At 42.5% G+C, this 26,642-nt stretch overlaps 1 protein-coding gene across 1 annotated transcript; it reads left to right on the forward strand.

Moving 5' to 3' along the window:
• The first annotated feature begins 6,068 nt into the window (after nucleotides 1-6,068).
• atoh8 (atonal bHLH transcription factor 8) lies at nucleotides 6,069-23,827 on the forward strand. Its single transcript, XM_086085025.1, has 4 exons — nucleotides 6,069-7,571; nucleotides 9,059-9,214; nucleotides 11,048-11,239; nucleotides 22,001-23,827. Exons 1-4 carry the CDS (start codon nucleotides 6,981-6,983, stop codon nucleotides 22,025-22,027), a joined length of 966 nt encoding a protein of 321 aa, XP_085941151.1. The 5' UTR covers nucleotides 6,069-6,980; the 3' UTR covers nucleotides 22,028-23,827.
• The last annotated feature ends 2,815 nt before the right edge of the window (nucleotides 23,828-26,642 follow it).

Raw genomic sequence — 26,642 nt, forward strand, 5'->3', positions numbered from 1 at the left:
TGCAACCCTGTTACTGTGATTAGAGTGACAGGGTTGCACCGTAGCCTATTATAAACACCAAACAAATGCTACCATTGATTTTTAAAAAGAGGTAATCAAGCATTTGACAAGCATTATTACCTGTTATTGATGAATATGTAGCAAAACATCAGAAAAGTGAAGGTTTTTTTAAAATACCAAAAGTCCTCCAAATCAGGAATGACCCATTATTTATTATGAAAGCCGCAATTAATTATCCACCTGTCTGGTAAAATAACTGCATATCTGATCTTTCTAACGAACCGATCGGTGTGAAAATCAGTAAACAATTCAACGAGTTTAAACTAACTTTGTCTAGTTCATTATTGTTATTGATCCATCCATTTTCTATACTGCTTATTCTCACTAGGGTCACATGTGAGCTGGAGCCTATCTCTGCTGAGTTTGAGAGACAGCATACACTCCGAATTGGTCATCAGGGCACATGCAGACAACAACCAGTCACGCTCACATTCACACCTACAGACAATTTAGAACACGGAGAAAGCCAGAGTACCCGGAGTAATTCCCTGAAGAAGACAACAATATTTATTTGTCATCATAACACAATGTTTGTTTGTGTCATCAACTGCTGTTGAATGCCCCCTGGCCAACCTGTTTGATGTCTGTTGTTCAGTACACCAGTCTTTTTCAGGACATTCCAAATTGTTTGTATTGGCTATGCAAAAGCTCAGATTGATTTTCCCACTCCTCTCAGCTTCAAAATGTCAAAAACCTGGCTTCTATCTAAAGCAGGTGTGGGCAAACTCGGTCCTCGAGGGCCAGAGTCCTGCAGGTTTTAGATGGCTCCCTCCTCCAACACAGGTGAGGATTGTTATCAGGCTTTGCCAGAGCTTGCAGATGAGCTGATCATATGAATCAGCTGTGTTGGAGAAGGGAAACATCTGAAACCTGCAGGACTTGAGGACCAAGTTTGCCCACCCCTGATCTAAAGTTTAAGGTAAGGAGTCAACATAAAAGACAACACCTGAGTAACTAGAAACAACCAACAGTCTCTTGTTCCAATAATTTTGCTCATTGAAAAGTGGGTCGATTCAAACAAAAGATGCTATGTGCTGAGTTTTTTTTAACACATCTAAATACTGTACCACGAAAAAATTTTTTTTGAATTTTTAACTTTTGGCGCATATTAATTTTTTCATCTGAAACCTAAATGCCTTCAACAATAAATTTTGAACCTTGTTAGTCCAATACTTTTGGAGCGGATTGTATATATTATGATATATTAGTATAAGCAGTTCAGAAAATAGATGGATGGATATTATAATATATTTAGTGCTGGCAAAGTTAAAGCGTTAACTAATTAATTAATCACAAAAAACGTATCGCATTAATTATGTATTAATGTAGATTAATGGCACTATTAATTTTGACCACAGATTATCCTTTATCTTGGCTACGTTAAAGGTAGCACAGGTTGTGTTTGAGCAATATACATAACTACATGCACGACATTCAGAATATTTGTTCATGTCAAAATATTGGTCATTTTTTCCCTATTTTTTATTTTGTAAGCCATTAACTGATTAGAAAAAGAGGAGGATGAGCGTGTGCAGTGGATCCCCAAAAAATGTTGAAGACGTCCTCATAACAATAAATGTCAAAAGATTTAACACATAACAGTTGCTCTTCAAATTTGAAAAATGTTGATAACAAAGCCTTTTTAATTAAGCGATTAAATGTGATTGATCTGATTAAAAAATGTAACCGTTTGACAGCTCTGATTATATTATATCATATTATATCATATCATATTATAATCATATTTAGGGGTGTCAGGTGATTACAATTTTATAATTATAAATAATCACATGACTTCAATAGTTAACTCACAATTATTCAGCAATTTTATATCTGTTCTAAATGTACAATAAAATGAATGAATAAAATGTAAAAAAAATAAATAATTTTTTCATACTCATCTTTTAGTCATTGATACAGTAATTTTATAATAGTAATTTTCCAGCAAATTCGACATGTCAAATCGGCGTCGGGGTCATTTGGCCACTGTGATTGGCTGTTAGCTAGCGAATCAGCGCACGGTGCAAAAAGAGGAAGTGACAACGCGGATAAACAGTACTCAACTCAACTTTATGTTTTTCAGGACAGCACACGTGAATTTTAAAGTCCTCCATAAAGAGGATATGATCATATTTCAGCATGATTTCGGCAAAAAGATTTGCAAAGTCGTTTAAAAAGTCCTTACCTCAGACTTTTAGATTGACTCTTTATAACAACATCGATTAAGCGACACAATTGTTTTAAAAAACCCAATGATTTCCGCCACCCTGACTGCCTGGTGGAAGGCACTAGAAATGACAAAAGCCCAAGTGGAGCCCTGCGGGCTTTCTCCCCTATGGCATAATCCCGACTTTCAACTTGACAACCAATCGTTTTATTTAAGTGTGTGAGAACAGAAAGGAATTACACATCTCCACCATTTTTTCTCAGACAATATGTTTATATCATATACATCCTTGCTCCAAAAATACAAAATAAAAAACTGATTTTTTTTTACATTATCTGCAAGTTAAAAGTATGATAAAGAAACAAATTCCAACACTTAGGAGTATGCTCCAACCGCCTGTTTTAGCTAAAGATATTACCAAGCTCTCTCCGACAACAACAAACCTCTCAAAAATATATGTTACTTTCGTATACTGATAAAATGTCTTTATGGGAGACAGACTTGTCTATAGCTCCGGAATCTGACTTTTGGATTCAAGTTTGTGAAAATGACAAAACACACAAATTTACAACTTATCCAATATAAAATTGTTCATAGAACATACATTACTCAATATATGATGAAGAAAATGGGACTCTCAGACTCCGATATTTGTCTCCAGTGTTTACAAAACACTACAGACACTTATTTTCATGCTTTATGGTTATGCACTCCGGTTATGTATTTCTGGACTAAAGTCTTAGAAATTGTTTCCGCTATCTTGGACTGTAGGATACCTTTATCTCCAAACTTGTGTTTGCTAGGTGACCTAACAACAACTGACTTACCACTTAAACAATTTCAATCTATACTTGTATCCCTTACTATCGCAAAAAAACAACAATTCAAACTGGAAAAATAAACAAACTCTGAATATCGACCAATGGTCTAACCTCCTCATAAATCACATTTTAATGGAAAAATATCTGCCCCGAATAAAAACCAAATATCAAAATTTATAGAAACATGGTCTACGTATATAGAATATTTTAATCTAAATCTGGTTACTTAATTCTGCCTGTTAGCGAGAGCCACCACATTGCGATAACTTACATTGCTGTTTCTGTATTTGGCAATTTGTAACTAATGGTTGTGTTTTTATAGTCAGGAACCCAGTTGCTGCCAGCAGGATCGAGCGGACTACATCAAACAACACCTTACAGTCACCAACTCCTCAAGATTCACCTCCAATGGGCACTAAGGGATAATATTCGGAATCACTGCATGCCAGTGAGTTAACTCTATAGGTGCTGCCCCCCCTGGCTGAGCGTGGGCGGCTCAGCCCCTCTGTTGGCTGCTGGGTGGCGGCTGCGTCTTGGCCGTTCCCTAGGTCTCTTGGGGGGTGCTGCATTGCTGTGCTCTCCCTGGTGTCCGGGGCGGCGCCACCCCGGCGCGCTCCGTCGCTCCGGCGACGCGGTTTGGGGCCTGTGGGCCTCCGGGGTGCCCCTTGGCTCCATCCCCCCCCCCCCCCCCCCCTGCTGCCTCGAACTCCTCGTCTCTTCCCGCCCGTTCTCCGCCTCCCTGTTCCTTCTCCCTCGTCACCCTTCCTCCTCCTCTCCCCCTCTCTCTGCTGCCCTGCCCTTCTTGTCGTCTCCTGCATACGGGCCCCAGTATCCGGGGGGCGAGCCCTATCGCCCCGCCAGGCTGGTCCCATATGCCCGCTGGGGTCCCGGTGGAGGGTATGGTGGGGTGTGTGGGGGTTCGGTGAGCGGGTGCGCCTCCTGCCCCCGCCCGGTTGGGAAGGGCCCCGCTGGTCACTCCTCTTAACTCACTGCACTAGTTTTGCACAATACACTTTGTTAATAGACACATAGGGCACATAACACACACTTGGGGGAGGGGGGGGGGGGACACCGTCTTCGCCCTACAACTCCCCACCAATTTTATTGCACCCCACAACTGTCCCCGCCGTGCCCCCCCCCCCCCCTATTTTTTAATGCACCACATACACTCACTGACATGTCTGGGAGGCAGGTGGATCGGAGCAGGGGGATATCATTTCCCTCTGCTCCATCTCACCTGCTCCCAATTTTAATGCACCACACACACACACACTTGTATATACACTGGGTGGGGTCACATTCACGGTGTAGGGGTAGAGTTCGCCAGTCGGCGAGCTGGCGAACTCAGTAACAGAGTTAGCTTTCACTAAGTACGCTGGCATGACGACCGGGGCCTTTCCCCGCTGGGCTTGGGGTTCGGGGGTGCCGCCCGTCCCCCGATGCTCCCATCTCCCCTTCTGCCCCCAGTGTTCCGTCCCACCACGCGGCTGGAGGTGGGATGCGGGGGGCCGACGTCAGTGCAGTATATCTAGGCCTTAACATTACTTGTGTAAGCAAGACGTATGCAGAAGATTTAGCTCAACACAGCGGTACACTTTTGTTAGTGGATTCGATTGGATTACAAACATTTGCTGATATTGCCCGCCCCGAACGACTTGAAAACATATGCTCTAAGGTAGGATGGCTCTCACAACATTCTGCCGTCTTCTGCACTGTCGGATTTTATTGGTTGCTATGTGCATTTATCAATTGTGAATTCGAGGTGAAGAATCTTGGGTTATTTTTAAACCAAGTAGCTAGTTCCCCCGAACGCGCTAGCTACTAGCACTAGCATGTTACAACGAAAACAACAACAACATTGTCGATTTATCACTTATTTTTGTACACTTTAACAACAATGTCAACATTTGGGCTGCTGGGAAAGGAAAATAAGAGACCTTAAGGAGGGGTTTTGGAGAGATCTTAAAATCGAACATCTTGACCACAAATCTATTTTTAGCCAGAGCTAGCCACGGCTAGTGGCTCACATATATCACGATCGCATTCTGGTAAAAGCATTTTTACCATCTTACAATGACACTTACCTTAATCAAAATGGTCAGAACACACTTTGGTAGACTTTGTCGGATGGAAATCCTTTCGATGTATCTTTGTAATTCGGGACACTTCTTTGCCGTTCCCATTCTCGCACAATTTTGCATCTGTGAACGGCACACGTGTGCACCATTGTGAAGCGGTTTGTGGAAATCCAAATGAATGAACAAAATGAATGACTCAAAGCAACTTGTAGTAAGCAACACGAGCGCTCCTCAGCATTTGGTTGCATTGTCTTGCTGGTCGTTTGCCCCACGAAAGGCCTGCTGGGTCAATAGATGGGGGTCGGTGACGTCATGTGAATGCACATTTTTATTACTGTTAAATACAACTTGACCCCATGTCTCCGTATTATTATTACATTTATTACTGCTGTGTTACGACTGGAATTTCCCCAGTAAAGGCTTTCCAAGTAGGGGTGTTCATCAATTGTGCGTTTAAAAAAATTGTGGCATTACAGGAACTTTAAATTGACTCATAATTCACTAATTTTGACCCCCCTAATTATGTATTATATTATATTATATTATATTATATTATATTATATTATATTATATTATATTATATTATATTATATTATATTATATATTATGGTACATACACACTGCCATTAGCAATTATGATTAGGAAGATGATTGGGGTGGGGGCATTGAGGGGTCGCACACATGGCGCCATTAGCGCCGCCACTGACTAGCGAATAAGCTTGATCCGGCTTCTCCCACCTGGAAGAAGGAGTGACGTCATCGTGAAAAGTCTTCAGGCAGATGTGTGTGATTGTGCATGATCAGCCGCTATACGCTGACAACAATATTTTATTGTATTTTTGATAGATAAACAAAGATCGAGATGAGTGAGTAAGAGAGAGAGGGGGAGAGAAAGAGCGAAACAGAGAGAGGGGGGGGGGGGTAGTGTGCGAGAGAGCTCTGGCCAGCCAGTCAGACGCCAAGCAGTCGTCAGGTTGAAAGTTTTGCGTGAGCGCTCCACACACGCCGCACTTCTCCCGGCGGGCTTCTCGGACACTTGGATTCAACGCGGAGGAGCTAATAACAGATTTGTTGTCAGTGAGGATCTACAAAGGACATAACGTTCCACCGGGCGGGATCCAGAGCCTCATTTAGGGACACCAGAGCGCTGGATGGAGGAGCTAAGTCCATTTAATCGATGTCACCCCACTGATGACAACTGTCACGAGAGGTTTGCATGGCTTGAAAACACTCATCGGTGACATCGTCTCTGGATGTAGTTTGGTTACTCATTTGTTACATTAGAGTTGTTGAGGTAATTAACTCTCTTGAGAAGTGTTTTTGCACTGCTTTGCTTTCGGATCAGCAGCTGCGGCTTGACTACTGCTCCTGTGAGTGTGTGCGCGCGCAACAGTGTGGGTTATTCACAGTGCTGCTATGCAGACTGGCTGGAGCCACACTCAGACAGTCACGGCTTCACTGAAGCTCAAGTGTGTGTGAGTGTGTGTGTGCGTGTGGGGGTGCGTGCGTGTGTGCGTTCGCCTGGACTGCTTTCCCAGAGAGAAACAAAAAGAAGGGGCGCCACACTCACAGTGAGGAGAAAAGCTATCTCTCTTTCTTCACGCCGTGATCGCAGGGGACGACTCGTGCGGAATCGCATATGTTCCACAGCTTTGTGTACGAGTGTGGCTTGTTCAGGATGCTGCTATGCAGACAGAGTGGAGCCACAGCAAACCTGCTGCTCAAGTTCAAGTAACACATGACAGTGCAGCCGCTGTCAGCGTAGCAAGCGCAGCGACAACCGAGATTTAAACAAATCACACGATTGTTTTTCTTGACTGTTTTTTGGCTTTTATTTTGATTGGGTGCTTGAAAATGAAGGACCCTCATCCACTTACCAATAACTGGATTAAAGACCCAGTGATTACCCCAATGCAAGGCTCTCACAAGAAGTTCAAAAGAAAGTCTCGTGAGCCGAAAAAACTTTTCAGTGGCTTTGAATCTGACCGGATGAAAGCATACACAGGGGACTTGCTGGAGGACACTCACATTAACAGGTTGGCCCCACTCCACAGACACCTAACAGTGTCACATGAGGCCAGTGGCCCCGGGATCCTGTCCGGCGTAATGGTAGCGCCGCCGCAGAGCGGTGCTCTCGACATGAGGATCGGGAGCGCCGTGGCTTCCAAACTGTCTCAGTTACCCACCTCTCCGTTCGCCAGTCCAGAGATCATCCACTGGCCCACAGCCATTTCTCAGCCTCTCTCAAACAGATTCAAAACAGGCTCCCGATCCACCTTCCCCGTAACAATGTCGTCCGGCAACATTCGCAGTCTTTCGCCCAACCAGCCAACCTTCTCCGTGGATCCATCTATGTCAGGACAAACTACAGCTTGGCCCGTCTCTCAAACGTCTTTGAACTCTCAAGGCCACGAACATGGAGAGCATCAAGGCCACTCGCCCAAGGTAGTGGAAATGTCGAATGCGCACTAGTGATAGACCGATAAAAAAAATGTCAAGGCAGTAAGAGAAAATAGCGGCAACTTTTTTCAAAATTACTTTTTCTTTTAATTTTAAACATAAATACGGAAGAGAATTAGGGCCAGTCAAGAGAAAAAAAGGTTGGCAGGATTCTGACTTTATTCTCAGAATTCTGATTTTAAAGTAAGAATTCTGATTTTATTCTCAGAATTATGATTTTAAAGTCAGAAATCTGAGAATAAATTCAGAATTCTCACTTAAAAGTCAGAATTCTCTAATCTCAGAATTCTGAATTTAAAGTCAGCATTTTCACTTTAAAGTCAGAATTCTGAGAATAAAGTTTGAATTCTCACTTTAACTGCTAACATTCATCCTTTCAGTGAGATATATAAAGAATTGACAGCTTTGTTTAAAAATTCAAAAATTGCAAGGAGCTTCCGGGGTCATCAGCATGTGTTAAGCTAAATTAAAAACAGTAAAGTAAATAGTTCCCTAAAGATTTCTACTGTAAATAAAGTTTTCCAAAATTTCAACATAATTTTTTTGTTTGATTTAAAAAAATAAAAAGTGTAGGAAGTTCCCAGTGTCAGCATCATTTTTTTTCTTAAGTGGAAATTTAAATAAATCCATAAATGAAAAGTTCCCTGTATCACACTGAGCAACAAATGCATGTGAATTTGAGCTGTCAAAAATTAATCGATTCATCGGCAAGTAATCAATTATCAACTCAAACAACTTTTTTTTTAAATAACCGAGTAATCGTTTGGAGCCATTTTTAAATTTAAAATTGTCCAAATCCTCTGATTTTAGCATATCAACAGTAATTGTTCGCTGATTTCTATAGACCTTCATGACAGAAGACTGATTATCTTCTGTGTTTAATCAAAAGAAGACATTTGCAAACATCTATTTTTATTTTGGGGGGAAACAATTATCGAAACGGTAACATAGTGCACCACTAATCCCTTTTTTTCCATCACTATATGAATACAAAGTACAAATTAAACACCAATCACTGGTTAAAAAGCAGTAATCAAGGGAAAATAGCTTTTAATACATTTTAATCAAAATTAATCCAATTAGTCGATTAATCAATTGAATAATCGATAGATTAATCGATCGTAAAAATAGTCGATAGTGACAGCCCTTATAGCTAATTTAGGGTTTTCGTCAGGGTTCGTAAAAGTGAAACCTTTTATGAACGAAAGATCTTCAGACATCAAAAACTTGTCTGAATATCTTTGAAATGTATTTGCGACAAGTAAAAACAGTGAATATCTTACAAATCATGATGAAAAGCCTAAATTTCGATACATTCGCTAGCATTCACTGCTTTATCGGCCTTTGGATTCGTAAAAAGGCTGATGCCGATATTTGGCATTTTGACCGATAGTCGTCTATCCCTAATGTGCACTTGACCAACTGATGACTTAATAGATCTGACGTGATATTCCCTCATCCCTTCCTGCTAGGAGTCTCCGAGGAAGCGAACTGGAACGAACACTGAGGCAAGTGGGCGACTTCCCGAGGTCAAAGCCATCCAGCAGACAAGGAGGCTCCTTGCTAACGCCCGTGAACGAACCCGTGTCCACACCATCAGTGCTGCTTTTGAGGCTTTGAGGAAACAGGTGGGAAACGACAACGTTTTTCTTAGTGTACAATATTTGACCTGAATTATGGAGACATATTGCCAAATTCAGGTTGTTTCTCAATATGGTGAACTCGCCAAGTATGATCTTCCTAAAAATGTACTCAAGAACGCAAATGTTTTTCTAAATTGGACCTACTGTGTACTTGTTAACTCCCCCTTAGACGTATTGCAGCGCATCTTAGGGTATTTTCCACAGCTGCAGCCACAACAAAGGTGCTAATGTAGCGACAATATTTTCGTGGAGGATTCAGCCAACTGTGTTGCTAGAACCAAAGATGACGGGAACTCAACTGGCAACCACAGCTATTTGGGATGATTGGTCACTTTATTGATCAACCTCAACTCATTTTGCACTGACCGTCGTGAAAGCAGAAACCAGGCATGTGCCAAACATTTCCTCAACTTGGCTTTTCTCAGCAATTTTTAGGTTAATCAATTAATTACAGATTATAATCAATCAATCTCTCATTATTATTATTTTCATCTCAACAGCACTAGTAACTAGACAGTGCATCTTCAGCAGAAATTGCGTGGGAATGCTGAAAAGCAGAATGCTATCTATTAGCTGAATGCTAAGATTTGAATGCATGTGCTTATGAAGTAAATTGAAAGATAAATTACTAAAGTACTCTAACGTGGTCCAAGTGGGGTTTGAACACAAATACTCTGCACAAAAGGCAACTGCTCTAACCACTGAGCTAACTTAACTTGTTTGAAGTCATGGCTAATATCGTATTTATTTTGAAAAGTGTCATCTGATACTGAATGCTAACATGCATTTCATAATTTCAGTGAGATTATAATGCATTTCCTGATATGATAGTCAGTTGGGATACATGTATATCACTTAGCATAATTTTCATGGATATATTTGCAATGTACAGCCAGAGCTGGAATTTGAACCCGTGACCTACTGGTTACTGGACAATGCACTTTACCAAGTGCGACACTGAGCAGTATCAGACAGGTGGTAATGATGATAAACTGTATGTATGGAAGGGGGCGTGAAAAGTGAGACAGAAAAATTTCAATGTCTGTCCCATTGAAAATGAATGGGGAAAAGTTGATATTGAACAGTAAACTGCGACTACTGTAGGTAATGTGAAATCAGAAATATACCCCGGGAGGCGTGAATGGCTGAAGCAAGTTAAAATCTGAACAGTGTAAATTGGAAGTATTATGTGGGAGTTGTTACACGGCATATGTGGGAATGTAAACAATAATTCGACGGCCTGTTGATTTAACTCACTCACCCGCAGCCATTTTTACTGAAGCTACCTCCTTTGCTCCCGGCTGTTTTACTGGATTTTTACTGATTTTGCAAGGCCCACAGAAAATTGTGGTTTGTTGCTATAAAAACATAAAAACTACCAAAAGAAAGATTAGAGTCTCTTCTTTCATCAAGGATTTTTTTTTTGTATGTTTCCATTTTGCAGAAATTAGCATTAGAAGTTTTATCATTTTATTATTCACAAACCGGTTGAAAATGTGGCAAAAAGAGCTTGTTGCAACATGGCCCTGGCTGATCTCTTATACTCTGCTGCCACCTGCTGGTCGTTTTTTGTAATACCTACTGTTGCTTTAAGCCACCTCTTCATGTCAAAAGCTGCATCAAAGCCTTCTGTATGCTCTAGCATAACAAAAAACATCAAACAAATGTATAAATATGTTTTGGGGAGTGAAGGACAAAGTATTAAAACTTATTTATATGTTTTTGGGTTTGATTAAAAACAAGGTTATCAGTATCCAATAGCATTCTAAATAATTCTCTCTCCTCTCTCTCGCCTCCTCTGACACGATTCAATTGCAGGTGCCTTGCTACTCGTACGGGCAGAAGCTCTCCAAGTTGGCTATATTACGGATAGCATGCAACTACATCCTGTCTCTAGCTCAGTTGGCCGAGCTGGACTATAGTCCTGAGCATGGCAGTCAAAGCTTCTCTCAGTGTGTGGAGCAGTGCACAAGAACCCTGCAGGCTGAGGGTCGGAGCAAGAAGAGGAAGGTGAGGCTTCATTCTCACTCTGGAAAGAAATGTTTAATGTGCATTGGCTCATGATGAGAGAATCAACGCTTGTGCCATACACAAACTAACAATGTATTTTTTTGCCATAAAGTAGTGCCTCAGGATACACCCAATAAAAAAAGGGTGTGATTATTTTGGTAGAATAATATGAAAAATGTAGACGAATGGACAAAAACGTTGACTCGCTGGACAAACCTCGGCCCGTGTGAATTTGTGCTTCTGCCTGTTCCCTTCCTGTACAGGTTGCGGCATTCCAACTGTCGTGCTCACTCATTCTTCCTTGATTACCACTTGCACCTCATGCTGGAGAGAAAACTCTTGACTGCAGTAGAGGGTTTTTTCTTCTTCTTTCTGACCACTGCAATCAAGTGTTACTCCTCTCCTGATGTAGTTTTTTAATCAGAATAGCACTTTGGACACAAACGTGAATCTACACTTTCATTACGTTGTACCGTTTGGTTCAGTTCCGATGGTATACATCTTTTGTTGGTTTCTATCGAAAGTTTTCACTCTTCAGTGGCCTTTTTTGGGCTACTGGTTGTGTTGACCTAGACACGGCTGTTATCAGAAAGCTGTAACTTCTATGTTAATTGTACGATGGTGTATTAGGGCCACATATAAATTAATTCTGGCAAATTTGCGACTTTATAAAGTGTCAGATTTGCAAGAAACTTCCAACAAATACACGTAGTGTAGCTATATGTGAGGATTCATTGGTGGTTAAAGGGATACTGTTTATAAAATGAAAAGGCAGGATGGAGACGGAGTTGTTCTTAATTTAAATTTTACTCGTCATACACGGCAGCGAGAGCAACAACACTAACACTGACCAATCAGAAGCTAGCATACTTGAGGTAAATGCAAATGAATGACGGATAGCGGCAGATTCGACACATCAACTTAGATACTTGTACAAAAAAATACCAACATGTATGAATGTGTAAATAATAATTCTGGAAACATAAATTACAATATACATTTTAATAAGTTAACTGAAATGCTTGATCCTCAGGGTGTGGACCTTCGCAAATTGAGGCGTCTTTGTCGCTGGCCGTACCCAACGCTTCAAAGTGTGAATGCTTAATTTGATATGGTTAATCTCTGCTAAAGCGATTACTATCTCCCTATTTGAAAACCCGACCAAAAAGTATTGGCACAAACATCCAAGTAGTACGCTATGTGCATTGCTCATGAGTTTCTGGGGAGTTCTGCAAATTTGCCACTTTATAAAGTGGCAAATTTGCAATTTTTTTTCTTGGAATATTGTCCCCACCCTCTAAAAAAATATATTTATTTATACGTGGCCCTAATATAATTGAACGTAAGAGTGTAACAGGAGGGGGAAAAAACCTTGGATGACTTCAAAAATCACTAACATGAATTAAACATGAACGTCAGCATGTAGCACTTGTTCATGTTCTCTTTTTTGCTGCTTTTCTGTCTGTCATGTAATTGCACTATTAACTTAGCTGACACTGTGGTGGAAACACAACCTTGGTCAGGGTTTACCAAACCGTACTGTGGTGAACAGAAATTAACTGAGCTGCTTGGTGGAAATGTGGCTGAAGCGCCTTTTGTTGCTACTCACCGCGTCACAGTTCAACTCACTAACTTTTTTACACAGTGGACTGGAAAGGCAGTTTTTTGATAACCTCATCGCTCACAGTCCCTCAGAAAGGTTTCTTTCACTTTGTGCTTAAACATAAGCGTACGTTAACTTTGTACGTTAGTACCTGGTCCCTTTTACCTGTCTTATACAACGGCGCTCATTTTGGCCATTTTCAAGCTCCATGCGTCCCATGTGACCAACCCAATGATACTTCATGAGCCAGGTTCTTTCCGCAACTGATCTTGATGTCATATATGTCTATAGACAAGTTGGTGCCACCATCAACCAGCAATCAAATTAAATGTATCAAGTATTAAGGTAGTTAAAGCGCTACATAAAAAGCAGTCCATTTTTCTTTTTTTTACTAGCTTCTCCCACTAGCCGCTCTTGTTAGCCACTCCAGTCTATGGCGCCAACTCACTCCCGCTAGCCGCTCATGTTAGCTGCTCCGGCTAAATCCGGCTGACTCGGTTTTTCGGTGTCGCCAAGTCGCCGTCGCTCGCCGAGGTGCTCGTTTTCTTCTAATAAGAATTGGTGGTATGCTTGTGAAGTGTGATCTCTCTGAGCCACCGTAGTGTGTGTGCTTCTAAATGAATGCATTTCGGCTGCATTCTATGCTATCGCGATTCGACACGTCCTGTAGTCACTTTTTACAGTGTGGCTTTAACTGTAATAATTTGTCATTTTTTCCATTTGTATTATATTAATACAAGAATATTACATTTTCATTATGACTTTGTACATTAATATAACTTTCTTCACTAACTGGCCAAGTCAAATCAGTTTGTGGCATTTGTTTCCACTGCCGTTAGGAAATATGGTGGGATTTTTGCCCCATAAGGAGTTATATTTAACATTTGAGGTAACATTCTTTTTTATTTTTTATTTTAATTTTTTCTCTTAAAGAGCTCAGTATTGTTCATTCGGTAATGTCATCATCATCGCTCTTTTTTTTTCTTTTTTTCTTTTTTTAAATATATATATATATTTTTTTTTTTTGTATGTGGGTGAGTATGTGTATGTGCGTGCGTGCGTGCGTGCGTGTATTTGTTAGCTCACCAAAAACCTATTAGAAAAAAAATCCCATACCGTTCACCTAAACCGAACACCGCCGTCAGGAGACCCAAGGGGACCAAAGAAGGAAAGTGAAATCCAGCACCGACCAGACACCACCCACCGGGCCACCCACCAGAATTCTTCCCCAACCCCAGAAACATCTAAATTCCAACAAATCCCAAAAAAAAAAAAAATCAGGGAGACCTCAAGAGACCGAAGGAGACTGAGGAAAGGAAGGAAGGACAGACGAAGCCGAGTGAGATCCACAGACACCAGCCTCCACCGATTCAATGACCTGAGGAGGAAGCAGATTGTGTCTGAGTTTCGATAGATGCTGGTGTGGTGGTACTGGCATTCATGAAAATCTCCACCAAAGAGGGGAGCCGTCGACCCCTGCCAGGACAGGGCAAGCGCAACACCTCAGGGCCCCCCAGGCCGCGGCAGCGCCAAAGGACGACCCCCGGGCCCCGCCAGGGCCACCGGCCGGAGAGCAAACCCAGGAGCAGGAGCGCCCCCCACCCCAACACGGCCCCCGACCCAACGCAGCAGGACGGGGCACTACAGGCCCGCCAGGCACCCCACCGGCCCACAACCCCCATACCCCCACGACCCCCGCCCCCCATCCACCTCCGCCATCCACCCCAACCCAGCCCCAACCGCCCCCAGGTCCCCAAGCCCCCAGACACCCCCCCCAGTTGTGTGGTGCATAAAAATTGGAGGGGCGTTGTAGGGTGAAGACGGTGTTTCCACCCTACCCCACCCCCCCAAAGTGTGTTATGTGCCCTATATGTCTATAAAAGTGTATTGTGCAAACCTAGTGTAGTGAGTTAAGAGGAGCGACCAGCGGGGCCCCCCCCATCCGGGCGGGGGCAGGAGGCGCACCCGCCCACCAAGCCCCCACCCACCCCACCGGGACCCCGGCGGGCATATGGGACCAGCCCGGCGGGGCGATAGGGCTCGCCCCCCGGATACTGGGGCCCGCCCGAGGCGCCAGGACGCCCACCGGAGCGGGGCGGGCACAACACCAAACCCCAGCCACCCCCGCCGGCCCCCGGAGCACCGAGACCCGGGCCATGGATGGAGCCCCCGGCCCAGGGGAGGGGAAGGAAGGCGTACCGGGAAGGGGGAAGGGAGGAGGGAAGGAGACGACAAGAAGGGCAGGGGGCAGCGGCAGGGCCGCAGAGAGAGGGGGAGAGGAGGAGGAGGGGTGACGAGGGAGAAGGGACAGGGAGGCGGAGGACGGGCGGGGAGAGGCGAGGAGGTAGAGGCAGCAAGGGGGAGGAAGGGGGAGGGGAGAGGGAACCACGGGGCACCCCGGCGGCCCACAGGCCCCGAACCGCGTCGCCGGGCCCAGAGCGACGGACCGCGCCGGAGCGGCGCCGCCCCAGACACCAGGGAGAGCCCTGCAACGCAGCACCCCCCAAGAGACCCAGGAAACGGCCAAGACGCAGCCGCCACCCAGCAGCCAACAGAGGGGCAGACCCGCCCACGCCCAGCCAGGGGGGGACAGCACCCACAGAATTAACCCACTGGCATGCCGTGAATCCGAATATCAACCCCTGGTGCCCATCGGAGGCGAATCTGCTCGATCCCGCTGGCAGCAGCCGGGTTCCTGACTATAAAAACACAACCATTAGTTACAAATTGCCCAATTCCGGAAACATCAATGCAAGTTATCACGCTGCTGTGGCTCTCGCTAACAGGCAGAATTAAGTAACCAGGTTTAGGTTAAAAAATTCTATATACGTAGACCATGTTTCTTTAAATTTTGACATTTGGTTTTTATTTGAGGCAGATATTTTTTCCATTAAAATGTGATTTATGAGGAGGTTAGACCATTGGTCGATATTCAGAGTTTGTTTATTTTTCCAGTTAACAAGAATAGTTTTTTTTGCGATAGTAAGGGCTACAAGTATAGATTGAAATTGTTTATGTGGTAAGTCAGTTGTTGTTAAGTCACCTAGCAAAAACAAGTTTGGAGAGAACGGTATCCTACAGTCCAAGACAGCGGAAAGTTTTTCTAAGACTTTAGTCCAAAAACACATAACCGGAGTACATAACCATAAAGCATGAAAATAAGTGTCTGTAGTGTTTTGTAAACACTGGAGACAAATGTCGGAGTCTGAGAGTCCCATTTTCTTCATCATATATTGAGTAATGTATGTTCTATGAATAATTTTATATTGGATAAGTTGTAAATTTGTGTGTTTTGTCATTTTAAAAACGTTTTCACAAACTTGAATCCAAAAGTCAGATTCCGGAGCTATAGACAAGTCTGTTTCCCATTTCGAGATGGGTAAAGACGTTATATATCAGTATATGAAAGTAACTTATATATTTTTGAGTTTTTTTGTTGTTGTCGGAGAAAGCTTGGTAATATCTTTAGCTAAAACAGGCGGTTGGAGCGTACTCCTAAGTGTTGGAATTTGTTTCTTTATCATACTTTTAACTTGCAAATAATGTAAAAAATTTCCGTTTTTTATTTTGTATTTTTGGAGCAAGGATGTATATGATATAAACATATTATCTGAGAAGAGATGGTGGAGATGTGTAATTCCTTTCTGCTCCCACACACTCAAATAAAACAATTGGTTGTTAATTTGAAAGTCGAGGTTATGCCATAGGGGAGAAAGCCCACAGGGCTCCACTTGGGCTTTTGTAATTTCTAGTGCCTTCCACCAGGCAGGTAACATTCTTAACTGCCAAACAAGTAGTGTTGCGGAAGCTACTTGGAAAATGTAGTGAGCTAAGCTACAAAATATTCTAGATTAAAGCGACAGTGTGCAACATTTAGCACCATCTAGTTGTGAATGAATAATTCATTCATTTTAAAAACCCACTATGGATTTCAATAATATGCAAAAAAATATGTTCTATCACATCAACATACATTTTTTTAATATAATCGTAGGTCGAGTAATCGCTAATTATATTACATATAGGAGGCCGCCATCTTCCTGCTACGGATGTCCGAAGGACAACTCGAACGTTGTTAGCCCTGGTTATCCTTGTAGCTAGTGTGGGACCCAATGGATCGACCGCCGCTTACCTCCCACAGCTGGGGCCTGCTGGTGATAGTCGCTGAGTACCGTCACCGCTTGCTGCCTTCTGCTTTGCTCTCACAATATGTTTTTGTTGTTGTTGTTTTTTACAAGCTCCTCCTGCTAGCCGCTCTTGTTAGCCACTCTGGCCTATGGCCCCGACTAACTCCCACTAGCCGCTCTTATTACTGCTCCGGCTAACTCCGGCTTGCACGGTCTTTTGGTGTCACTTATGGGGGTTCTTGCCGGCTGCCAAGTTGCGTTGTTCACTGAGATGCTCGCTCGCTATATCCAATAATAATTGGTGGTAGACTTGTGAAGTGTGGTCTCTCTGAGTCACCGTAATGCAAGGTGCTTCAAAATGCACACGATTCAGCGGCTTTCTATTATTTAGCAACATCTAGTGGTGAACTTGTACACACTGTACCTTTAACTATACTGATGTGATCTTGGAAAAGGTGACTTTCATAGATTATAGATTCAGGGCCACAGTGATGAGATGTACACACCTCTACCTCTTTCTCTGCTATTGTCATTAGTTGAATGTGATGGATATTTGTTCGTCCGCCATGACGGACGTCGAGATTGCAACGATACGCTGGACTTTAAACAGAAAGTACACCGGATTTGTTTTTGCCTTTGTTTGGTTGTTTTAACTGTAATCACTTAATACCAGCTATTGGCCGATATTAAAGACAAACTTTGGCTGCAGTGACAAAGACTCAATGACAATGTGGCCCTCTGTGGCCAACTAACCGCGATAACGACACCATTATAACATCTCTCACCGCAAAACTGTGTGCAAAGACAGGGTAATAATAGAACATTTAATAACTGAGCTAACTTCAGTAGAAACATAAATTACTTTGCCTAGCATTACTAAGGCTAGTTAGCGTATAGCATAGAAGGAGTTAGCAGCCATTCCAGTAATCAAAGAATCCTACATTTGTCATGTTTGTTTGTCTATTAATCAGCCAATATACAACATGAGCTATATATATATATTTAATAAATCTGTGTTACTTAAAGGGGAAGTCAACCCCCCAAAATGTTGGGACAATAATATGTTCTACGCAGCCTCACTAGTCTAAATATGTTATACTGTTTAATATTGCGTAAAGGGAATATGAGTTAAGCAGCAAAATCCAGCCATTATTATCCAATCCAGGGGCGGCCATTTTGCCACTTGCTCTCAACTGAAGTTGACATCACAGTTGCTCAGGGCTCAGGTAACAACCAATCACAGTGCAGCTTCAGAAAACAGGTGAGCTGTGATTGGTTGTTGCCTGAGCAACTGTGATGTCATCTTCAGTTGACAGCAAGTGTCAAAATTAACCCCCCCCCCCTGCCTGCGATTCGATTTAGAATAGATTTTCGATTCAAACGATTTTTGATTCAAAATGATTTGATTGACAATGATTTGTGCTTCAATTTATAGACGTGCAAAGAATCGTCATGACCTACTCCAGTCTGACTCGCTAATGCTAATTAGCGCGCTACTTACGGCACTTTTATCACTCAAAAGAACGGTTATTCATACAAAACGCTTCAGGAATGTATACAGAGAAGCATCTTAACATTACTCACCGACAAATGGTCTTCTTACGCTGCAAAAAAAAAAAACTTTTATTGCAATAACTTGACGTGACTTTTTCCTTCTACTCTCTAATGTGGCTACAACTTAACTGTGTCAGAACGCGCAGAACCACACTGCCCCTAAGTGGCCAAATCGGGTACAACATAAACAGCGCAGGCACACACAAACAAGGGCAAGACAGTAAAAAATTATTTTAATAAAATCGATTTTGGGACATTTAAAATCGATTCTCAATCGTACTAAATGAGAATCGCGATTCTTATGAGAATATATATTTTTTCCTGCACACCCCTACTAGATTCTAATCATACCTGTCATGAAACCACACTAATTTATCAAACAGTACAATGGTAGCATCAAGCTTCACATTTTACTCTCTGAGGGCTTTCCCCCTGCTAGCAGGCCGTCTTCTCTGCGTGCATGCCAGTGTGCGCGTGTGCATGTGTGTGCTCAAAGTCCCAGACACCAGATGTTTAGAGTGGAAGGGAAGTGGAGCTGGCGCCATGAAGGGCAGAGGGCAGTGAAAAGGCACGCGAACTGAAACCACACACACACATTCACACACGCGCGCACACACACTTGGCACATTCCCCAGCAGCCTTTCCAACACATTCCCCCACTCTGCCTCTCCAAGCCATCTGCTCCGACATACTTTGAAACAAGAAGAGGAAAAACACAGTCATCATCAGTTTGTCAGACAGCAGCAGCTGGTGGAAAGACAGCAAGAGACCGGGGGTGGGGGGGTGGGGGGGGGGGGGGTGACGACTGGAGGAAGAGGTGTGTGTGGGGGGGGGGGGGTGCGCGCGCGCGTGCGTGTGCGTGCGTGTGATGAGGAGTTGAGTGAGTGTCTGGCAGGAATTATTTTTTTTTTCTTTCTCAGAGACGCAAAGTCTGTGTACACAGCTAGCAGGAAAAACACAGTTTTGTTTCATTTTGGTTTCATGCCATCGTTGACTCGAGGAATTTCAACAGCTTACAGTATATACTCAAGATTGTACATCGTTTGTGTGCGTGTGCTTCTTTTCATCTAATAAAAAGCAGCACTAACTCCACAGGTCCTCTCAGGTCAACTAGACAAAGTGCAATTTCTGCAGAAATTGCGTGGCAATGCCGAAAGCTGAATGCCAATAGTGAAATGCTAAGCTGAATGCTTATGAAGTAAATTGAAAGATAAATTATATGAAAATGACAAAGTTTTAATTGTAGTGGAAAGATAAAAAAGAAAAAAGAAAACTAGAACTGAAGTCTGATGAATATGGGATTCAAACCCTCGCCTTCTGTCTACGAGTCAAAGCTCCGCTGAACTAACCACTGGGCCATTTCTGCCATAGAAGAATCTGTGACATTGTATGTTATTGTAGTAAATATTGAGGTATGAAGTTGAAATCTTGCGTTGAATTTGAATTTGGAATGGAGAACGGATAATATAGAAACAAAACTTAATAATGACATCAAAAGTAATGGATGTGAAATTATTTGACAATGATTAGCATTCAATATTGCATTTGTACTAAGGAGTTGTCCAAGCAGGGTTTGAACCCAGGTCCTCCTTGGTCACAGGCAATTTCTCAAAACACTGACCTAACATGTCTTGTTCCTAATCATGGCTTATGGCACACTTATATTGAAAAGTGTCATCTGATGCTGAAAGCTATCAACGCTGCTTTCAGCATTCCCACAATTATGTGCCTGTGCGCTTTTTTTGTATGTATGTTTTTTATTTTTTATCCCATCTCCATCCTACAATCAAAAAACTTTTGTTGCTCAGTGTCAAGCATGCAACATGCAGTGATTGGTTACAAGCATTTACAAACCCTTAGCAGGTGAAATGATACATTAGTATTGAGATTTCACTGCATGTGCTGTAATTATCAGCTTCTGGTGACCACACCAGGGTTTAGCCGTTAGCTCACCCTTGACCCTAATAAGGACAACTGGTGCAGGAAATCGTACTGGCCCAGAAAGGTTTGTCAGAACACTAGAGGATGCTACATTCTCTTCAACATTTCAATGAGTGTCACTATTCATCTAAGACCTTTCAAAATGAAAAGTGATCAGGATCAATATGCAAAAGTCAAATTAGTACATAGAGCTCCTTCACAAGTTGCCTCATGCTTCTTTAGGCACAACTGTTCTGATAAAGGTCACGTTATTTAACTGTATATGCGCCTTAAAGGCTAGGACATTGGTCACCTTACAATTGACATAACGCTGCTGTCGGGCCCAAACCTTGTACCTCCAAAATTGTCACTTTTCAAGAGACCCCAAAAACGCAGTATTTGTTCAACCATTAACATTATCAAAAATAACAATCCATTTTAAACACTTAAAATTGGTCAATAATTTTAAATTAAATTAGGGGAGTCAAAATTGGTGTATTAATTTTGAGTTAATTCAAGTTCCTTTAACACCACTATTTTTTTTAACGTACTGTACTGGGGGAATTCCAGTCGCAATGCAGCAGACACATCCACGTCAAAATTTTGCTGTAATAAATGTAATAATACTGCATATATTTGTGCAGATTGGGGTAAAAGTTGTATTTTACAATTTTAAAAATGTGCAGAATTTCACAAGTTTCTTTTAGATAGCTCTTAATATGAAAAGAAAAATGCACTGAGCTGTCACCATCTTACGAATGCAATTATGCCATCTAGTGGCAGAATAATGACCAACACAAATCAATATCACACTCGTTTTTTATAGTACAGTACATCTTTTTAATTTTAACTAAATTTTTTGAAATTACTGTATCAATGATTAAAAGATGCAGCCATGTTTCTACTAGTTTAACTTTTTTACACTTTTATATTAACAAGAGTATCAAAACCAATTTTTTTTTTTTACATTTCATTCATTCATTTAATTGTACATTTAGAACAGATACAAATTTGTGATTAATCGTGTGTTAACTAGCTGACACCCCTAAAATCAATAAAACCAACACATGTGGACTAACCAATAATGTAGATATTTGAAAAATTTACCTAATTGTGACAGCGATAAGTACAGTGAGATAGGGACTGAGACTAAATGCAAATAATGAATTACCAACAATTAATATAATGAATATTAATATTTAGTTTAAACCAAACATACCACAAACTATTGTCCCAAAACACTTTAAAGGCATTTCAAAATTACTTTACATTTCAAAATGGTCTCATTATTATGTTGTATCTACAGTTCAGTGTTTGCCCCCTGTCGTATTGTGAATGAAGGGGTAGACACTAAGCTAAAGGCTATAGCTGTAGACCACACACACGCAAGATTCAGCCATGCAGCTCGAGTGTATGCACACATTCAGGTGATGGACAAATACTGCTCAAAAAATAATGAACCGCTGATGTTGTTAAAGTGCAGACCTTTTTAGTTCAGCTTGTTGTGTTGTGTGCTGAAATTTGTTTCGATTTACGTCTGTGATTTTATCTCAACAGGTTGGAAGGATGCCAGAGGATATTTGAAGAATTTAACAAGAAGCTTCTCAGTAAGAGGCACAAAATGTCATTTCGATGTGGACGGAGCCATTCACAGCATTAACTGGCAGATTTAATCATGTTATGGTTAACAAAGGTCTGAGCAGAATATTTTTAAAGCATTTTTATTTAAGTAACAAATGCTCCAAATGTATAACAGATCAAATGTTCAATTATGTGTAACATTTTGCTGTCGTTATGTTTGTAAAACGTCCTTGTACGTTCTTGTAGCTGGTGATGAACATGCTGATAACAAATAAGTTTTTTCTCTGTGGAAAATTGAGTGCCAGTATATTGTGGATGAGTGTAATTAAGCTAGCAATGTCAACATAAAATGTTTTCTATATAAAAAGACTGACAATGTTTACACTAGAATTCATACACTTTATACACTTTTGTTCATTTTTCCATTTGTTATGCACTACTAAAAGATCATGGTTCCTAATGCAAATTACAAAACAAATGTGAATTTTTTAATCAAAATCTATCTTCACAACAAAAGGCAGTATTTTTACAATATAAGAACTGCAAAGCAAATACAAATATGTAATACATGTGTGTGTTTCCATCGAGATGATTGTCCATTGGTGTTTGTTTTTTAGTCAAAAGTTATTTTCATACCTTAGTGCAGGGGTCACCAACGTGGTGCCCGCAACATGAGTTGCCCGCGGAGCTGTTTCAAAAATAGCTCACCAGTGATAGGGCATTGTGATTTTCTAGGAATGTTGTATAAATGATAATTTGAAAAGTTCAAAACAAAGAAAGAGATCTATAGAAATAAAGGATTGCATATTGAATCTTTTTCCTAATTTCTGTGAGCAATTAAACATGATCAGTGTTGTCACATACAGCAAATAAATGTAATTAATTATTAGTAACAACTAGGGCTGTCACTAAAAAACCTTTTAAAAATTGATTATCCTACTGATTATTCAGGTAATTGCCTGCTTCAAGGCAGACATTTTTGTCAGCCAATTTTTGTGGTTGACTTAGCTGACCCTAACCCAAATAATAACATGTTATAATAGTTAGGGCCCGATCTTTATGTATATCAATGCTGATACCAATTTTTGGCAGAAAAAAACCCAAACAAATTACAGATTAATCTGCCAAAACTGAAAAGAAAGAAAAAACTGTAACAACAAATACTGACTGTTCATGCGTGTTTTGACCTCTTAGGGGCAGTGTGGTGCCGTGCAGCCATGGTGTAAACACTGCATTATTACAATGATGTTTATATGACATATAAATTGCGATGGAACCCGTAACTTGTTTTTCCACAGATTGGGAATAATTTGTGCCTTCATCTTACCTGTGTGTATGTGTTTCCACAGTGTTTGTGTGTTAATATGCATTATTTGAAGGAATATTACTCCTGAAGTCGATGTTAATTTCCTGTTAGCATGTCAATGGGATCCCCCATTGACTTTAGCATTAGCAATAACGATGTTTTAAAAATGAAGCACATTTTGTATTCAAATGTACAATGTGTGTAATTCTTTTTGTTGTGTGTTTAGCTTTGCATTCAATTGCAACTGGGAGTCATTAAACATTTTAAAAGATGATTAGGGACAACAGAATCTCATAAACTACACGCTTGCTGGTTGTTAATGCTGCACAGGCAAAATGGTGCATTCAGGGTACTTTCACAACGTTGGAAACATTCATTGTTCTTTGATTATAAAGTTTTTAAGGAAAAAACAATCGGTTATTTGGCCGATGTTTGAAGGGCCATAATTGGCCGATTATAATCGGCGGCCTGTCATATAATGATGCTAGATTTGTGTTTGTGCATACATTATAGCTGCATGGTAATTCAATGTCAATACCTCGCGGAGTCTCGCAAGAGAGTTCATATATGCGCGTGTTAAGTTGGTGTCGGAAAATAAAGAAAGACAAGCGAGCTTCCTTGCCATCTTTTACATGGTGTCAGAAGTAAACTCAAAGCGATGGCAAAGTTTACTCCACCGACGAGCTTCCCCTTCGATAAGGCTGGTGAGTGGCCAGATTGGAGGCATCGTTTTGTGAGATTTGGGACCGCTACGAAACTCGACAGAGAAGATGGCGCGGTGCAAGTTAGCAGCCTGATATACGCCATGGGTAGCAAGTCCGAAAACATCTACAAGTCGTTTGCTTTCAAGGAGGAGGGACACAGAAATTACTTTGAACGTGTGCTCGGCAAGTTCGATGAATACTTTGTGCCGCGAAGGAAAGTGATACATGAACGTGCATGAACCCGAGAGGAGAATATCCGCAACAGGATCATCGTGGGAATATTGGACAAAGAAGTTTCGCGTAAACTGCAGCTGACGAACGACCTGACGCTGGCGCTGACCATTGAGACGGTCAGGCAGAGTGAGGAGGTGACGTCTCAAATCAGCATGCAGGGAGAAACAGCGGGGATGGTACGTGAAGTCACAAACAAAGCGCACCAAAGGCCACGGTAAGCAAAGAGATGGATATAATGGACAATGTGGAAAATGCGGGAAAGCAAAGCAGGACAAAAATCAAAATTGCCCCGCTAAAAAATCCATGTGCAACTCGTGCAACAGTCAGACATTGGAGCCGAGTGTGTACGAATAAGAAAGCGGTGGGTGACGACAAGAGCAATTGGCGGGCCTGCAGTGACCCGTCCTGCTGCGTTGGGTTGGGGGCGCGGGCCGTGTTGGGGTGGGGGGCGCTCCTACTCCTGGGTTTGCTCTCCGGCCAGTGGTGTTACGGTGTGGTCACGGAGCGGCGTGGTGTCTGTCGGCGTGTGAAGTGGAGGACCCAAAATGCAGGGAGGCAGGAGAACCACAGCAGGAGTGCGGGCGAGACTGGCGTGCTTTATTTTACAGAAAACACTAACCAGGTACTGGTTAATGCTAACTAAACAACAAACTGAAAAGATACAAAATCAAAATGACAGACAGAACTCCGGGGGTGACCGTGACAAGCGGCAATGATCCCACGCCGACTGATCACCACCCGGGAACTAAATGCACCCACACTAATTGGGTAACTAGCCACACCTGGGGCCAGGCACAAGTGGCTGAGGGCCCGGATTGGTCAACCCGCGGAAGGGCTGGAACCCACTCAGGACCAATCGGGACCCTCAACCAAAACCAGATCTTCCCAGACATGACAGGTGGCCCCGGCAGGAGTCGACGGCTCCCCTCTTTGGTGGAGATTTTCATGCATGCCAGATCCACCACGCCAGCATCTATCGAAACTCAAGACACAATCTGCTTCTTCCTCAGGTCATTGAATCGGTGGAGGCTGGTGTCTGTGGATCTCACTCTGCTTCGTCGGTCCTTCCTTCCTTTCCTCAGTGTCTACTTTGGTCTCTTGAGGTCTCCCTGATTTGTTGGAATTTAGATGTTTCTGGGGTTGGTGAAGGACTCTGGTTGGTGGCCCGGTGGGTGGTGTCTGGTCGGTGCTGGATTTCACTTTCCTTTCTTTAGTCCTTCCTCGGGTCTCCTGACGGCGGTGTTCGGTTTAGGTGAACGGTATGGGATTTTTTAATAGGTTTTTGGTGAACTAATGAATACACACACACCCACACGCACGCACATACACATACTCACCCACATGCAAAATAAAAAATAAATTAAAAAAATTAAAAAAGAGAGCAATGATGATGACATGTCAAATCAGTAAAATTACCGAATAAACAATACTGAGCTCTTAGAAAAAGAAAAAAAAGCCCAACGCATTATAACGGGGCACGGCAGGCCCACCAGGCACCCCACCGGCCCACAGCCCCCGCTCCCCCCACGGCTCATCCCTGCCCCCCTATCCACACCCGCCACCCACCGCAACCCAGTCCTCGCCGCCCCCAGGCCCCCAAACCCCGAGATAACCAAGATGCAAAGAGTGAAAGACGAGCTACAGAGGATGAAGCAAAATGGCATAATAGAGAGGGTTACCCAGCCCACTGACACCTATGGTGCCAGTCCTGAAGAAAAGTACAGGCAGAGCCCGCATCTGCGTCGACATCAAAAGGCTGAATGAAGCTGTTAAAAGAGAATGGACATTTTGCCTACAGCAGAAGAGATCATTGCTAAGCTAAGCGGAGCTACAGTCTTTTCCTCTCTGGATGCAGCCAGCGGGTTTTTCCAGATACCCCTCCACCCAGACTGCTGGAAGCTCACTTCATTCATTACACCCTATGGCTGCTTCAATTTCAAACGACTCCCGTTTGGAATCACAAGTGCACCAGAGATCTTTCAGAGCAAGATGATGGAGACTCTTCAGGGCCTGGAAGGTGTTGAGGTCTTCATGGATGACATCCTGGTGTACGGGGCCACAGAGGAGGAGCATGATGACCACTTGGAAAAGGTTGAGTCTGCTGGCTTAAAGCTAAACAAAGAGAAGTGTTCAATTAAACAGAGCCAGCTAAGATTCCTTGGGCACCTCATTGATGGGTCCGGCATCCGGCCCGACCCTGAGAAGGTGGAGGCTATTTGGCAGCTGTCGCCACCAGCTGATGTGAAAGAGCTGAAGAGGATATTGGGAATGGTGAATTACCTGGGAATGTACATTCCAAACCTCTCGACGGTGGGCCAGCCAATGCACGAGATCCTAAAGAACGATGCGAATATGCTCCTGGGAAAACCCTGAT

Source organism: Leptonotus elevatus, chromosome 9 (genome assembly GCF_054856555.1).
Source record: "Leptonotus elevatus isolate MCC_2025b chromosome 9, RoL_Lele_1.0, whole genome shotgun sequence".
Lineage (NCBI taxonomy): Eukaryota > Metazoa > Chordata > Actinopteri > Syngnathiformes > Syngnathidae > Leptonotus > Leptonotus elevatus.